A 17,815-nucleotide genomic window follows, 5' to 3' on the forward strand; every position below is an offset into this window, starting at 1 on the left:
ACAGCAGACAGCTACCCAGACCATACATGATAGCAGAAGGCTGACCCACAAGCTCTGCAGCAGTCAGGATGGTCAGAACAGGATCAGTGAGTTAACTTCCCTACTTTTCATCGACACTTCCATTTAAAGACAATCCAGAGAAAACCAAATCCACCATAGAAAACGCCTGTCTCATAGTTAATCCAGCATCATCATCCCCTCCCTTGACAATTCCTCCAGGGCTGGAGAGGTGGCTTAGTGGGTTAAGAGTACTTGCTGTGAAAACACAAGGACTTGAATTCAAATTTCCAGCACTGACCTAACCTGGGTGTGGCTGCACCTGTAACCCCCAGCACTGGGAGGTTGAGACTGGAAAATCACTGGAGTGGGTCTTGCTGGACAGAAAAGGATGCTGGAACTGGAGTCTCATGTTTATGAGCTGCCAGGTTGAGTGCTAAAAACTGAACCAGGATCCCCTGCAAGAGCAGCCAATGCTCACTGAGTCGTCTCTCCAGCCCTTCTATCTAGAAGTTTTAAGTATTTCATGTACTTTGTGTCTGCTAGAGAACTTGCTGTATAAATCAGAGTGGCCTTGAATTTGTAGTGCTCCTCCTGCTTCAGCCTCCCCACTGCTGGGATTATAGGTATGACCCACCATACTTCTTTAAGGTGTGTTAACCATTATTTCAGAGGAGTTTCAAGGAAGAAATGGAGTTGTTTGTGGTCGTCCACCCTCCTTTTTTCCCCTCCCTCCCTTCCTCCTCCTCTCTTTGTGTTTTAGACAGGGTCTCTCATACAGCTGAGGCTGGCCGAACTCCCGGTCTTCCTGCCTCCATCTCCCCAAATCTGCAATTACAGGCATGTGCCCTGCCACCCATCTGCAATCTGTCATCGTCAACCAAAGTCTCTTGTGGTGACGTTTCTTCTGTGGCCTATATGTCATCTGGCCCCTTTCACCCTGTAGCTCTAGCAGATCCAGAAATAGCCTTGTGTTGCCTTCTTGCAAAGCTGGATTCAGAACTCTGTATCTATTTAAACGCCTCTTAAAAATCCACTAGAACAAAAGCAGAACAGAATGATGGACACTTTACTGAGCTTTGTTTCTTGCAGACCAAACACCCTTAAGCCTTTCTCTTTTCTCTAACAACTCTCTTCTATAGATATACTCTCCTCCCAAAAAGTTTAGACCCTTACTGATTCCTCTTTGAGTCTGTCTTCCTTTCTTTCTTCCCTCCCTACCTCGTTTTCTTTTAAACAAAGTCTCTCATGTCGGTCAAGCTGATCTCAAACTCACTACTAGTGCTGGGCACACACCTGTAATCCCAATACTCAGGGAGGCAGAGGCATGCAGATCTCTATGAGTTCGAGGCCAGCCTAGTCTACAAAGTGAGTCAAGGACAGCCACGGCTACATAGAGAAACCCTGTCTTGAAAAACCAAACAACCAAACAAACCCTCACTACTAGTATGGCCCATGGCCTTGAACTTTTGATCTTCAGGCTTTCTCTTCCCAAGTGCTGGGATTATAGGCATGTGCTACTCACTTTATATAGAGCCTTAGATTTTCTTGTCTCTTTGTCATCTTCAGCTCAGTCCCTTAAAGACTCCTTCAAGAACAAAAGGAATGCTGATTCAATTCATGATTGTTCAGTGATTTACCCCTTTGTGTGGCATGTGAGAGTACCATCATCAGTCTAAGAAAACTTCAAGAAGTTCTAAGATTATTTCAGACATTTTTTCAAAACAAGATATCCTTTCTCACTTCTAATGTTCTGCATGCTTCTAACTAGCTTCTAAGCTTCTTGAGTGGATATAAAACATGAACGTTTATACAAACAACTCCTCTTCTTCCTCCTCCTTGAGATAGAGTCTCATGTACCCCAGGCTGACCTCAAATTCATCATCATAGCCTGGGTTCCATCCCCACCACTGCCTAAACTGGCTACCTGTAATCCTAGCACTTGGGAGAGGGAAGCGGGAAGATTAGGAATTCAAGGTCACCGTTGATTATATACGGAGAGTTGGAGGCCTGATTGTGCTATACAAGACCTCGCTTCAACCCCCTCTAAAAAACAAAAACAAAACAAAAAATCAATCTTACATGAATGGTTTCATATACAAACAATATTGTGGTTGTTATAAATAGGCTATAAGGAGCAGAAGAGATGGCTTGGTAGTTATGAGCATTGGCTGCTCTTTCAGAGGACCTAGGTTCAATTACCAGACTCCCACACAGTGAGCGGCTCACAACTTTTTATAATTCCAGTTCCAGAGGATCCGACGCCCTCTTCTGGCCTCTTCAGGGATGCACTTGGTACACAGGCATACCTGGAGGCAAAATGTATTTAAAATGGGGGGTGGGGGTGGTGGAGGGTGGCATAAATTATTAATGACCACCAGATAATATATAATGCGAACGAAGAGCGCGTTCTTTGAACAGTTTCCTTATTTTCCCGCTCGAATATAAGAAAATTAATGAAGTAGAGAAACGCTACCCAGGTTAAAAGGGAAAATCACACGTCTTATATTGCATGTGTGAAAGTTCAGTAGGATTCTTCCCTCAAAGCCAAAACCAAAAGCGCCATCTCAGAAAGCACCGCTCTTCGGAAGACACTAAATCTTTGCAATTTGAATCCATCCTTTAACAGAAAGCCTGGAGAAAAAAACCGCTGTCCTAGCGGCTTCCGTACAAAATGGCGCGGCCCACAGGCACTCGCCACGGGGGGTTATATCCTCCTGGCCGGCCACACGGCCGGAAGTGGCTACGGCATTTATGCGTCCGGGTGGGTGCGGCCAGGCCGCCGCGGGGGTTCCAGCCTGTCAGCGTGGGGTGCCGCAGGTGTTCGGACGAGGCTGGAGGCCGCAGGTAAGTGAAGCGCGGGTTGGCAAAAGTCTTCTCCGGGATCGTGTGCCGGGCAGAGGGGTTTCCAGTGTGGCTCGAGAGGGTCGTGATGCTGAAGGTGCCACTTCGCGCGTGGGCGACTGTTGGGCTCCAGCGGTCCCCGGGCGTTGTTGGTACTGCCCCTCTCCCCGCCCTGAGGCGCGGCCTCCTGGCCCCTCACTCGGTGTGGGCGGTTGAACCCTCCGGTTCAGGGAGGACTCACCCCGCCATTGGTCCCCATGCCTTCGCGGGCCGCCCCTTTCCGTCCGTCCGTCTTCTTGTCAGGAGCCGCCACCAACCCTTCGAGGCTTTCTGACCTAGTCAGTTAAAAAGCAGCCCCCACCGCGGTTTCTCCCGGCTTCGGGGACCCGCCCCACCCGAGGACCCGCGCGGGGGTTGGGGGCGTTTTGCTGGGAGCCAACTCTGGCTTTGGCTTTTTTTACATCCCCGGGGCAGATCAAATTAGAACTTTAAACCTTATTTATTAAAAATGGACATCTGTTTATTAAAATTCAGGCAACCCACGCTTTTATGAGCCTTTGATACACGATTGGACTGCAGATTTCCTTATATAACTCTTCCTTGGAAACACAAAACTGTTTCGTTTTTTTCTAATTAACTTTTTAAAAATTTATATTACTATTTTTTTCCTTTTTTGAGACAGGGTCTCACCATGTAGTCCTGTCTGCCTGGCCTGGAAGTCACAGAAATCTATTGGCCTCTCTCTTCCAAGTGCTGGATTGAAAGCTTGTGCTCACCCGCCACCTGTCAAGATTTATTTTTGTTTCTCTCTCTCTCTCTCTCTCTCTCTCTCTCTCTCTCTCTCTCTCTCTCTCTCTCTCTCTCTGTGTGTGTGTGTGTGTGTGTGTGTGCGCGCGCGTGTGCGCGCGCGCGCGCTGCCAGAAGAGCATTGATCTGGAGCTGGAGTTACAGACCTTGTGAGCTGCCTGATGGAGGTGCTGAGTTTGGGTCCTCTGGAAAAGCAGCTGGTGCTACCTAACTATCTTTTGGAAATAGATTTTTTTTCTCTCACATAATATATTCTGACTTCTATTTCCACTCACTCAACCCTCCCAATTCTCCCCACTCCCCATCCTGATCCACTTCCCTTTCTGTCTCTCATTAGAATACAAACAGGCTTCAAAGAGAATATAATAAAAGTAAAATAGAACAAACCCATCAAATCGAAGTTGGACAAGACAAACAGATGAAAAAGAGACCAAGAGAAGGCACCAGAAGAGACTTGCTTGTTTAAACACTCAGGAATCCCATAAAAACTCTAAATTGGGAGCCATAATACATACACAGAGGACCTGATGCAGACCCATGCAGGCCTGGTCCATGAAGCCACATACTCCTTGAGTTCTTGTGAGCTTTGATCAGGCTGATTTAGAGGGCATTTGTGTGTGTGTGTGTGTGTCCTTCATCGCCTGTGGTTCTTACACTTTTTCCACCTCCTCTTTCTTGGTTCCCTGAGCCCTGAGGGGAGGGATTTGATGGAGCCATCCCATTTAGAACTGACTGTTCCAAGGTCTTTCACTCCGTGCATGTCTGGCTGTGGGTTTCCATCTGCTTCAGGAAGAACCTGCTCTAATGATGGCTGAGCAAGGCACTTGATCTATGAGTATAGCAGAATGACATTAGAATTCATTTATTATTATTATTTTTTTAGAACAGTAGTATTTGGTTTTACCAAAGTCCCGAGGCTATCTAGTCTCTGGCTCTTGGTCACTCCAGGCAATGTGGTGAATGGTTCCATCTCATGGAGTGGGCCTTAAATCAAGATATTGGTCAGTTACTCCCACAAGTTTTGTGCCACCAATTACACTAGCACATCTTGCAGGCAGGACACCATTGTAGATCATAAGATTGGTGTCTGGCTTGGTGTTTACATTTCTCTTTTGGTGGCATGCGGAGGACCTTCCTTCCTCTACCAAAGATGCTAGAACACAGGGGTGAGGGTTCTTTGTAGGCACCAGCTTGTCTCTCCATGTTCAAGGAATTGTCTTAAGCAATGGGTTTTGCTGTCAGTTTGTGGAGAACAACCTATAGTATTGGCAACAGCCTCAGTTGTTTGGGGATTCCTTTGGGACTCCTTTGGCCAACAATTCAATTAGATGTAACTCAGTCATAGTACTGGAAGCTTCATTTGGTAATGAGATGTGTAGTTGGACTCTGCCTCCCCCATTATTTGGCCATCGCATTTAGATTACCTTCATATCTTTATATATTTTATGAAGCTCCTCCTCTATTTGGTTTTCATACCACCCCTCAAAAATCCTTAACTTTAGCTGTCTCTCCTCATATTTCCTCTCTCTTCCCACTCGATCCTCCTGTCAAGCCCCCATCACATCCATCTGTAACTCTTCTGTTTTCCTAACAAGATCTATCTGTACCCCCCAGTCCCCTACTCTATACCTAATCTTTGTGGTTCTGTGGATTGTAGCTTGGTTATCATTGACTTAACAGCTAATGTCCACATATAAGTGCATGCATACCATAGGCAAATGCTAACTGATAAAGCATCTCTCCATCCTGTGCGCTTATTAAGTATACACAATAATGGATTTCATTACATTTTATACATATGTACTACATATTTATTTATATTACAGTGATAGAAGAGCTAGCAACCAAAAGCTTTGATAATTGTCTAAATTAAAAAGTGTGGTAAAAATAATTTAATGCAGAGAAGAAATTATTGAACGTGGTCAAGTTGAGTTTGTTTTCAGAAGTGCACTTTAAAAATACTTAACTGCAGTCCATATATACAATCATAACAAGTCATGTAAAAATTTAACCAAAATGTTCTCTTTGAATAACCCCTAGTCTGTATCTTTACTTTAAAAAAAAAATGTTTGGGGTTGGGAATTTAGCTCAGTGGTAGAACACTTGCCTAGCAAGCACAAGACCCTGGATTCAGTCCTCAGCTCTGGGCGGGGTGGGGGGGAGGGGGGAGGCCAAAATAACAACAACAAAAAGTTTGTTGATTTGTTTTTCAAGACAGGATCCTACTGTATAGTCCTGGTTGGCCTGGAACTCAGGGATGCTTCTGCCTCCTGGGAATTAAAGATTTGAACCACCATGCCCAGCTATTGTTTTTGTTTGTTGTTGTTATTTACGTGTGTGTGTGTGTGTGTATGTGTGTGTGTGTGTATGTATGTATGTATGTATGTATGTGTCCAAAGGCAGAAGACAACTTTTGTCAGTTCTCTCTACAGTGGGTTTTGGGGATGAAGCTCAGGTTGTGGTAGGTTTGTGGGCAGGTGGCTTTACCTGCTGAGCCATCTCCCTAACCCTCTAATTTTTTTTTTTTTTTTAATTCTTTTGCTATTGCCTTTCTCCAGAATTCACCACCAGACAGTGGTGGCATATGCCTTTAATCCCAGTATTGGAAGGCAGAGGCAGGTGGATCTCTGAGTTTGAGGCCAGCCTGGTCTACAAAGTTGAGTTCACAACAAAAAAAACCCAACCTGTTATTATTGGATTATATTTTTAGATTTCTTTGTCTTTACATTTATTGGCTCATGTACATACATACACACACACACACACACACACATAGATTTGTTGTGCTGTTGCTCTTGAAGTCTTTGAGAAAGGATCTCTATGTTTGTTTTCCTGGCTATCCTGGAACTTACTATGTAGACCAAGCTGGCCTTTGACTCACAGAAATCTTCCTGCCTCTGATTTCTGAGTGCTAGGGTTATAGAAATGTGCCACCATGCCCAGCTTACATATATATGTATTTGTAAGAGTTTTTATGAAGGGGGTTAGATCTAGGAGGAGATGAAGGAGGGGGTGAGTAGGATCAAAGCACATTATCTGAACTTCTCAAAGAACTAATGAAAAAAGTGAAAAAGAAAAAAACATATTAGACTTACAAATGTGTACTTCTGTAAATATAACATATTGTACATATTCCAGCTTGACTTATTTTAAAAATGGGCACTGAAATTATTTTGCCCATATGCAGAGTCCAGCCTACTCTTTCTATTTGTTCTTTCAGCTCCACATCATGTTGACATTCTGGAGGATATTTTTGGTTTTCCAGTCTTGCTTGCCCGGTGCCAAAAGCATCCTTCCACATGCTTCTATGTGCCCATGTGAGCATTCTCAGAGATAGTTTCCTATATGGGAGGCTGTGGACATCTCATAATGCCATATTGCCTGCCAATAGTGTGTCATAATGCCTGCTTCTCCAAAGCCTTTTTTTTAAAAGACAGGATATCTTTATGTAGTTCTGGCTCTTGGAGCTTGCTATGTAGACTAGGCTGGCCTTGAACTCTAAGAGCTCCTTCTGCCTCTTATGTGTGCCACCATACTTACCTTCCTACCTCCCTACCTACCTGTCTAAGCTTTCTAAGTGTTTGACAGTCTTACTCTTCTTTGTCAGTCTGAAGGATAGAAATGATTTCTCATTGATATTTTTATTTATGGTTTCCTAATTACTAATGGGATTGAACATCTTTTCATAGTTGCCATTTGTATTTTTCTTTTTGAGAAATACTACTTTTTATTGGACTGATCTTTCCTTATTGAATTATAGTGGTGTTTTATATAGTCTCAATTTTAATCTTATATATAATTTTTATTATTTATTTTTGAGAAAGGATCTCAGCTCAGGCTGGCCTTAAACTCACCATCCTCCTGGCTTTATTGCCAGTGCTATGATTACAGGTATGTAGTTATGTATGTTTTATTTTGCTTCATTTTAAAAGATTTGTTTTATTTTTAACTATGTATCTGTGTGTCCGTGTGTGGATGTTTGCACATGAGGGCAGGTGGACAAGGGACCCAGAGACATAGGATGCTCTTGTGCTGGAATTATAGGAGGTTATAAGTTGCTAGATATGGATTCAGAGAACCAAAAATAGGCCTTTTGCAGGAGCAATGCCAGCTCTTATCTGCTGACCCATCTCTCTAGGCCCTTATTTTATTTTATAGACATTATGTAGCTCTGGCTGGTTTGGAACTTACTATGTAGACTAGGCTGGTCTTGAGCTCACAGAGGTCTGCCTCTACCTCCAAAGTGCTGAGATTAAAGGTTTATACTAATATATTAGGCTTTATTATTAAATTTATTGTATTTTTAATTGTGTGGGGGGGGGTGTGCGAGTGCGCAGTTGCAAGCTACCTGACCTAGATTCTAGAAACCGAACTGTGGTCCTCTAGAAGAGCAGGAAGTCATTTCTTCATCCCCACATACTTATTTTATACTATTTTTTGTTTCTTTTTCAGACTTAATTTTAGAACCAATTTGTCAAAATAGGATTTTAATGGCTTTATAAAAGCATAATTCATATGTCATACAATGTTACCCATTGTATACAAATCAGTGATTTATAGTATATTCCTAAAATTATTACAATTTAGTTTTAGAACACTATTGTTACCCCCTCATAAAACCTGGTCTATTTAGAAGTCATTCCCCATTCCCCAAATTCCTTATGCCCCATTCATGGGCAACTACTCAGCTCTGTCTTGTCTTTTGTGACTAGCTTCTTTTATTTAATGTTTCTAAGTTTTGTACCTACTAGAACATATATCAAAACTTTATTGCTAAGTAAAAGCCCATTTATGCCATATTTCTTTACAAAAATGTAATTGAGTGTGTGTATGTATGTTTCATGTGCTCACACCAGAAAGTAGCAGAAGAGGGTATTGGATCCCCTGAAGCTGGACTTTCAGGAATTTGTGAGCTGCCTGATATGGACAGTGGAAATCCAACTTTATTCCTCTGAAAGAGCAACAAGTGCTCATAACCACTGAGCATTTCTTCATCCCTAAGACTGTGGTAACTCATCACAAACTGGATGTCTTAAAATAATGGAAACTGATACCCCTACAGTTCAGGAGTCTAGAGGTCCTTAGTTAAGGACTAAAGTGTGTGAGGAGGACTATACTGTCTCTTTGGTGGGGAGTTGGGAATGGGAGTATCCTTCCTTGCCTTCTAGCTTCCAGTGATAAAGATCCTTGGCTTTCCTTGGTTTGCATAACTTTAGTCTCTGTCTCCATCTTCTCTTAGCTTCTTCCCTGTGTGTCTGTCACTTTGACTCTCTCTGTCTTTCTTTTGCTGTAGGGTACCAGTCACACTGGGTTAAGGCCCACTCTACACTAGTGTGACCTCATCTTATCTTGATGGCACATGAAAGGCCCTGTTTCCTAATTAAGGGCACAGGCACAGGTTCTGGGGGCTACACTCTCACCATACATTTTTAGAAGACATAGATCAACCCACAACCTGTAGCTAAGCTGGTTTATGTGTCTGTTAGTTAACAGACTTTGGTGTTACTTCCGCTTTGGGTCCGTTACAGCCAGTGGTGCTGCACCTTCTGTGGATGTGTTTTCGTTCCCCTTCCATGTGAGGTTGTAGTGGAGCTCTGAGCCCTGTGGTGTCTTTATGCTTAGCTGTTGAGGACCTGCCAGGCTGTTTTCCAAACCAGCTTTGCCATTTGGCATTCTCACTGACAGTGTGAGAGAGTTTCTCATTTCTCCACAATACTACCACTTCTTATTATCTGCCTTTTTGAGAGCCATGGTAGTAGTTTTAAAGCAGTATGTCATTGTGGTTTTGAGTTGCATTTTTTTCTAATAGCTAATGATGTTAAAGAGCCTTTCATGTGCTATTTGGCCATTGCTCCATTGCCTTTCAGATCTCTATTCATAGTCTTCATCAAGTTTTTTTTTTTATTGGTTCATTTGACTTTTTATTACTGAGTTGTAAGAGTTTATATTACAAACACGTGCCCCTAACAGATAATAGGGATTGCAAATATTTTCTCCAATTCTCAATCAGTTTAGGATGTCTTGGTAGCCAATTTCTTTTCTTTTTGGTTTTTCTTTTTTTCCTTCTCTTTTTGTTTTTTTGTTTGTTTGTTTTTGTTTTTCAAGACAGGGTTTGGCTATTCTGGACTGGCATTGTAAACCAGGCTAGCCCCACAGAGATCCTTCTTGCCTCTGCCTCCCTAGTGCATGTGCCACCGTGCCTGGCTTCTTTTTTGGTTTTTTGAAACAGTATTTCTGTGTGTAGTCTTGGCTGTCCTGGAACTAGCTCTGTATAGCAGGCTGGCCTGGGACTCACAGAGATCCCCTTGCCTCTCAAGTGCTGGGACTAAAAGTGTGTACCACCACCACCACCACCCAGTTGCCAGTTTATTTTCAAATAAGGTTTTAAAAATTAGGTTTGTGTTAAATTTATGTTTTGAGTAGTTTTAAAAATGGCTACTATAATTTGAATGTGGTGTCTCCCAAAGGTCCATGTGATAAAGGAGTGGGCCCCAGTGTGGGCACTATTGGGAGATGGTGTGACCTGTGGGAGTCCTTAGGCCATTTGGGATATGTGAGATAATTTGGGGGACCCCAGCTCCTTTACCAACCTACTTTATTTATTTATTTATTTAGAGACAGGATCTCTGTTTATAGACCTGTCTAGTCTGGAGTTTGGTAGGTAATCCAGACTAATAGCAAACTTGCTGTCTTTTCTCACTCATAATAATTCTGGATTACAGGTGTGTGCCCAGTTTCTATGAACCATTCTTACTTATTAATATTTATAATTGATTTATCTTTTAATTAAACAGTGGTTATTCCTAAACCAGCTGTGTACCCAAGTCACCACACAGAGACTAGGATTTATTTAATTAACCTAGGGCACAATGCTGGGCAATAATTACTTCATCCTAAACCTCCAAGCCTGCATAGCTTCCTCCTATTCAGACATCCCACATTATATTCTTGCTTTCTAGTCATATCTTACGTCCGGTTCATCTCTCCTGGTGTTTCCAGGTCCTCTCCTCTCTAATCTCTCCTCTCTTCCTCCCACTCTTTCTCCTCCCCTCCGGACTAGAATGTCCCACCCTATTCTCTCCATTGCTCAGCATTGTTTTATGGTAGCATGTTTACACAAACTTGAGACAGGAGATACTTAGAATAAGCATCACAATGCAATGTTTTGGATTGAAACCAGACAATGGGGTAGAAAAATCAGCATTTGAATGAACAAGGGTAAATTGTATACATTCCACAAGAGCATTATACCTACATTTCCTCCTTTAAGTCCAGTAAAATGCCTCCTTTTCTTTCAATACAATCATAATTTATTGTTGTTGTTTTGTTTTGTTTTATGTTTTTTATTCTAGGCTCTTGTCTTGAGCAGAAGCTTTATGTATTTTCTGTGCTAGAAACACATGGACTGTGTATATCACTTCTATGATTGGTTCTACTTGCTTCTAATATTCCAATTCTGAATGGGTTTTAATTTAGCTTCTTGGCTCTGGATTTTCTTTTAATGAGAATGATGTGAACTTAGGCCTTGCATCTCTACAGACTTGAGTATCTACCCTCTCCTTAGGGATTTTTAATAACCTTAGCTTGGCATGGATCACTTCTGGGCCTGAGCTCACAGACAAGGGCACCCCCCTTCCTTGGGTTACATTGTGTCCATGACCTGTAGCTTAGACTTCTCCATATGGGTAAGAGAGATAGCCTGGTTGTGGACCTGGTATGAGTTCTGAATATGACTCCCATCCTAGTGGGTCCCACCTGCTTCTGATACCTGCTGATCCTTTCTCTCTCTCTCTCTTTCCCTTCAACTGTGAACGAAATTTTCTTAAATGTTTTACTGTGCTGGGGCAACATGAATGCTAGGCAACCACTTGCTGAGGACCTATCTTTAAATGTTTGTTATATTTCTTTTCCTACCAATGCTGAGGATTGAATGTTGGGCCTTGCAGATGCCAGGCAGGTATTATATACTATTGATCTGTAGCCTAGCCCTTTTGTTTGTTGTTGTTGTTTTGGGGTTTTTTTTGTTTTTTGTTTTTTCAAGACAAGATTTCTTTATGTACCAGAACCCTGGCTGTCCTGACTCGCTTTAGATCTGCTTTCCTTGGTCTCGCAAATGCTGGAATTACAGACATCATGCCCAGCTACCCTTTTGTATTTTTAATGTTTGTTTGTTTGTTTCCTTTAGACATTTAGATGTATTTATTTTATGTGCATGTATTGTCTACACATATGTATATGTACCATGTGCATGTCTGATGCCTACAGAAGTCAGAAAAGGGTGTTTGGTTCCATGGAACTATAGTTATAGGGTTGTATGCCATCATGTGGTGCTGGGAACTGAACCCTGGTTCTCTGTAAGATGACCAGAAGAACTTTGCTGAAACTCAAAAAGTTATGAAAGGCTGGAGAGATAGCTCAGTCAATAAGGTGTTTGCCATGCCAGCCTGAGGACCAATGTTTATTCCCCAGCACCCATGTAAAAGCAGAGTGAGGTGGTGCACACCTGTCCCAGGGCTGGGAAGATGGAGATAAAAAGATCCCTGGTGCTTGCAGGCCAGCTACTCATGCAAAATGAGTGAGCTTTGGTGAGAGATTCTGTCTCAAAAAACACTTGAGCAGTGCTTGAGGGAACACATGTCGGCCTATGTCCCAGCTCCCAAGCATATACACACAGCTATACATGCCCCAAAACGGCAATAAAGATAATACTTATTCAGTGGGAATCCCTGAGCCATAGAGATATCCCAAAGGGGTATTTAAGCTGTAGGACAGTGCCCACAGCACCTTTAGTATTTTAATTGGATCGGCACAGTATTTTAAGAAACTATAAATTGATTGCTCATGGTTAAAGGTGGTGGTAACAGTTCATGTGAAACTGATCCTGATTTCTCTTGAGAAAGCACAGTGACTAAGCCGCCTTCCTATACAAGACTTGTCAGCAAGGACAGAGTGCCTGCAGCTGCTCTCCTCACCACTGGCTAAGGGACATTTACTGTTTACTGTTACACTTTACTGTTGCTGCTACTGCTTTGCTTGTTTGGCTGATTAGTTTTTTGAGACAGGTCCTCACTATGTAGCTCTGCCTGTCCTGGAACTCACTCTGTAGACCAGGCTGGCCTTGAGCTTACAGAGATCCTCCTGCTTCTGCCTCCTGAATGCTGGGAGTAAAGGTGTGCACCACCATGCCCAGGGTTGGTATTGCTTTTAATAGTAAAGAGATACTATTTACTCATTTCTCTCTCAAAAACCCAGAAAAGAAAAGGTGCCTGGTGAAAGCCTGTTATAGGGCAATGGAAAGGACTGCTTTGTGGTTGGCCTTGTTTATTTACATTAAGTTGCCTATTGTGCGGACATAACAGTTTGAAACTTCTCTGTGACCATCTTGAGTCTCTTAAGTACTGGATGATTCTTTTTCTTTTACAGTCTCCTTTTGTACTCCACCCTCCAGTAACTAAATCAGTTCCTTAATACTGAAACTCCTGGAGAACACAGAAATGGGTTTACTTGAGCCTTGGTTCTTGAGCCCACTGCCCACACATCTGAAAGGGTAAAACAGTTTTCCTACCCACCAACTTAGGTTGAACCTTTTAAAATGTATTTATTTTAAGACTTACTTAGTTAACTGTATATGTGTGTGCATGTGTGTATATGCATGTTGTATGCAGGTACTTGCAGTCAGATCCCCTTGGAGATGGAGTTACGGGAACTAGTGAGCCCCCCAACGTGGGTGCTGAGAACAGAACTCAGGTCCTCGCAAGGGCAGTTGACACTTAGCCACTGAGCTGTCTCTCCAGCCTCCTTCCTTTCTGTATCATGCTGGGGGGTCAAACCTGCATCCTCGCGCATGATCTACGTTCAGTTTTTATATGTGTGTGTATGACTGTGTGTGACTGCCTATGGAGACCAGAAGAGGGTATCAGATTTTTCACAGCTGGAGTTAGAGGCAGTTATGAGTCACTTGATGTGGGTGCTGGGAACGAGACTGTTTTTCTGCAGGAGTAACAGACTTTCTACCACTGAGCTATCTCTCCAGCCTATGATCTCCCACTTCTTAGAGACAATTTCCTATCTTCCTCTTTCTGCCTCCCAAATGCTGGGGTTGCAGGTGTGTGTCACACTTCCTTTTTGTTTGTTTTATTTTCTTTCCTTCAGTGCTGAAGACTGAACCTAGGACTTTGAGCAAGCCGTCTACCACTGAGCTACAACCCAGCCTTAATTTTAATTTTTAAAATTAAGCTCATTTGTGCGTGCGTGCGTGTGTGCGTGTCAACCTCTGAAAATCAATTCTTTCACTATGTAGGCCCCAGGGATTGAACTCAGGTCATCGGTCTTGGCAAGTCCCTTTACTTGCTGAGCCGTCTTGCTGATTCCATTTTGTATTGTTAAGAGAGTCCTAGGCAGTTGTCAGAGTGCAGGTGAATTTGTGGAAGCAAGGATGGAAATATAAACGGAGTAATGAAGCATAAAGATGAGCCAGCTGTGATGCTGCACACTTGTAATTTCAGAACTTACAGGTAGAAGCAGGGGCATCTGGATTTCAAGTCATCCCTAGTTATATAATAAATAAATTACAAGATCAGCGTGGGCTTTATGAGACCCTGTCTTAAAAAAGTATAAAAATGGAAAAAAATAAAATCTTAACTGTTTTGTGTCAAGTTTTGTTGGTTTTGTTTTGTTTTGTTTGTAGGCACAGAAATTTGGACTGTTTTTTTTTTTAGGGGAAAACTTGTTGATGCCTAAGTTTATATTCTACATATAAATATTTTTGACACTTGTTTTGCAGATTAGGGGATTACTGAAATGCTTTCCTAAACAGTGAAAGATTGAAGATGTCTAGACAGAATTTAGTAGCTTTAACAGTGACCACCCTTCTGGGTGTGGCCATGGGAGGATTTGTCCTGTGGAAAGGCATCCAGCGTAGATGGAGTAAAACAAGCAGAGCAACGCAGCAGCAACAGCAGCAGCAACAGCAGCAGCAACAGCAGCAGCAGCAGCAACAACAACAGCAGCAGCAACAACAGCAACAGCAGCAGCAGCAGCAACAACAGCAGCAGCAGCAACAGCAGCAGCAGCAAGTGCCTGGGAGGAGGGAGTGGTCCCCTCCAGAAGATGACCAGTTTCACTTTGGTGCCCTGAGAGCACCCAGGGCCTCATGGGAGGAAAGGATACTCCAGGCAGAGGTGGTGACAGTTTCCCAGGAGGCAGAGTGGAATCAAATCCAGCCCTTCCTTAGAAGAGAGTTGGAAGATTTTCCAGTACTTGGAATTGACTGTGAATGGGTAAGTTAAAGGCAGTAACTGAAAAAGACTCTCATTAGTTTTCCCGATTTGGGTTATGGGTGGTCAAGACTAGAATAAACTGAAAGGAGAATTACTTTGTTCTTGACTTGCTTCTGAGTCTACTTTAGCAGATGGTGCTGATGTCTTCAGGATAGGGGTAACCTTACATTGCTATTTTGGAGGCAGGTGGGCCTGCAGGAGTTTCACTTGTACTGATTATTCTGTGAACTGAAGAAGCTGTTTACTTATTTGTAATAGGAATATAAGGACATCTACCTCCAGTGACTTCTAAGTATTCAAGCACACAATCCCTATAAAGGCATCAGTACAGTTTTAACTTACAGCAAGTGCTCATCAAATAGCAGCTCATCAAATAGGTGTGGTGGTGAACACATGTAATGTCAACACCTTGGGATGTTAAGGCAAGAGGATCACAGCAAGTTTGAGGCTATGCTGGTCTATGTTGTGAATTTGAGGCCATCCTGGGTTATAAAGTAAGATCCTGTCTTAAAACAACTGAATGAACAAAACCCACTGCCACACCTACCTATTTTAGTTAGTTTTTTTTTTTTTTTTAAGATTTACTTATTTATTATTTATACAGTGTTCTGTCTGTATGCACAACTGCACACCAGAAGAGGGCACCAGATTTCATTATAGATGGTTATGAGCTACCATGTGGTTGCTGGGAATTGAACTCAGGACCTCTGGAAGAACAGCCGGTGCTCTTAACCTCTGAGCCATCCCTCCAGCTCCCCTATTTTAGTTTTTTTTTCACTTTGTTTTTTTGAGACAGGTCCTAGGCTGGTCTTAAACTTGATACATAATTGAGAATAATGAACTCCTACCTTTACCTTCTAAGTACTAGGATCAAAGGTGTTTGCTGTACTACTGGCTTGTTAATACTTTAACAACAACAACAAAAAAACAAACATTATGGGTATGTGTCTGCCCATGTGTGTGTCACCATGTCCTCTACGTGCCGTGCTATGGGTGAGACCCAGAGATTTATACAACTAGCAAGTGATCTACCAAGGAGTTAAATCCTAGCTCTTCACACACTGTTTTTATTTTTTATTTTTTTGAGGATTGTCTTCCTAAGTTTTTGTTTTTGTGGTATCTGTAGTCATGTATATATGTGTACCCTCATGTGTACAGTGGTATACAGGTGAAAGTCAGAGGACTACTCTGCTCACTACATTGTAAGACTTGTCTGGAACCTGCAGCAGTCCCCTGCGTCAACCGTAGGAGTGTTGGGATGACAGTCACACACATTATGCCTAATCCTTATGCCAGATTTTTAGAAATCATTTCTGATACTCATTGATAATAAAATACTCATCATTCTGAAAATCTCTCTCTCTCTCTATTTTTTTTTTTTTTTTTTTTGTCTTGTGAAATTATTTCCTGAGTATAGCATTTTAGCTCTGTTATTTTCAAGACTGAACTCCATTGTTTTCTGGTTTCCATTGTTGCTGTTTCAGATAATTGTCACTCTGTTTTATTGATTCTTTGTAGGTAATCTGATTTTTTTTTTTTTTTTTTTTTTTACAACTCTGAAGATGTGCTAAGAAGAGTCTAGATTCAGCTTAGGATTCGGAAAGCTATCTAGATATGAGAAGAATTTTTTTTATCATTTTAAAATTTTCTTTTAAGATATTTGATACTATCTATTTTCTTTTTGTTGTATTGTGTGTGTATATAAGAAAGGGAGAGACAGACAGACAGACACACACACACACACACACACGCACGCACACACACACACACACACAGTTTTTCATAGCCCAGTTGGCTTGCAACTTGCTATATAGATCAGGCTGTCCTCACACTCTTAGAGATCCACCTGCCTGTACCTCCTAAGCGCTGGGATCAAAGGTATGTTTCACCACATGTGGCACCAGCTTCCTTCTGAGGATATGCAAATCACCTAATTGGTAAAATGGCCTAAAAAGAAATTCTAAGACTTCGGTGAGTTAAATCATGGTTGTGCTAAACAGCAAGGTAGAATTTAAGAGCAAAGACTCTTATATTCTTTTAGCAGCAATTCTTAATGGTGTTGACTATTTCCTCCTGGTAATCTTGATTGTCTCAAGCATGAAATATTTCTTCTCCGAGTACTTTTAACACTGTGTTTGATAAATATCAAAGTTATTTATAATATCATTTTTCTCTGTGTAAGAGCTTTCTTGGTCTGTATGTCCTCTTCCTGAAAGGTTCTGAGTCCCGTAAGCCAAGGACTATGCCATCATAATTCTGTAGGCATAATTCTGTGTGAGCCTCATACTCAGGTCAGAGCAGACAGGGTTCCCTAGCCTCCCCACTGTGGACATGATTGGCAGAGGACTCCGTGCTTGTGAGTAGCTTGTGAGATGTGTACTGTTGGATGTCTTATGCTGTTGGATATCCACAGCATCTGCATTCTACCTGTTAGATTCCTGCACATTCCCTTCTTCCACTGTGATGACCACAGATTGCTCCAGACTTAAGTTTCCCTTCAGGAACAAAATCACTGTCCTTTGGAACTACTGTTGTAGACACTGGGAAGTTTGAATTATAATGTTGGCTTTGCCATTATCCCATCTTTGGTAAGCTGTTTCACTATAGGCTGAAAAGTGACAAGGAGTGTATTGGGTGTTTCATCTGTTTTGTGGATTGCTTTTGCAAACTTTAAACCTTTACAAGGGTTCTCTTATGATAGGAACAAATTTTGTATGTATGTTCTTCTAGGGATGCTTTCAGCATTTTCTAAAACTTAACCTATGACCCCCAAAAGATTAAACATTGATGTAGGTATATAGATAACATGCACAGTTATTTTCTTCTCTTACGATAAGGTCTTTCCTGATTTTTAGCATTTGTGCTTTGTTTCTTTTTTTGATGAACAC

The 17,815-nt window shown here is 42.0% G+C and overlaps 1 protein-coding gene across 1 annotated transcript in view; it reads left to right on the forward strand.

Annotated features, from left to right (window-relative positions):
- Nucleotides 1-2,657: 2,657 nt before the first annotated feature.
- The window catches only part of Exd2 (exonuclease 3'-5' domain containing 2), a 34,846-nt gene continuing 19,688 nt past the window's right edge, over nucleotides 2,658-17,815 (forward strand). Inside the window, exons 1-2 of the mRNA XM_021633522.1 lie at nucleotides 2,658-2,844; nucleotides 14,432-14,927. Of these exons, the coding sequence (XP_021489197.1) occupies nucleotides 14,478-14,927 (450 nt within the window). The 5' untranslated portion in view covers nucleotides 2,658-2,844; nucleotides 14,432-14,477. The remainder of the gene's footprint in view (nucleotides 2,845-14,431; nucleotides 14,928-17,815) is intronic.

This window comes from Meriones unguiculatus, chromosome 7 (assembly GCF_030254825.1).
Source record: "Meriones unguiculatus strain TT.TT164.6M chromosome 7, Bangor_MerUng_6.1, whole genome shotgun sequence".
Classification (NCBI taxonomy): domain Eukaryota; kingdom Metazoa; phylum Chordata; class Mammalia; order Rodentia; family Muridae; genus Meriones; species Meriones unguiculatus.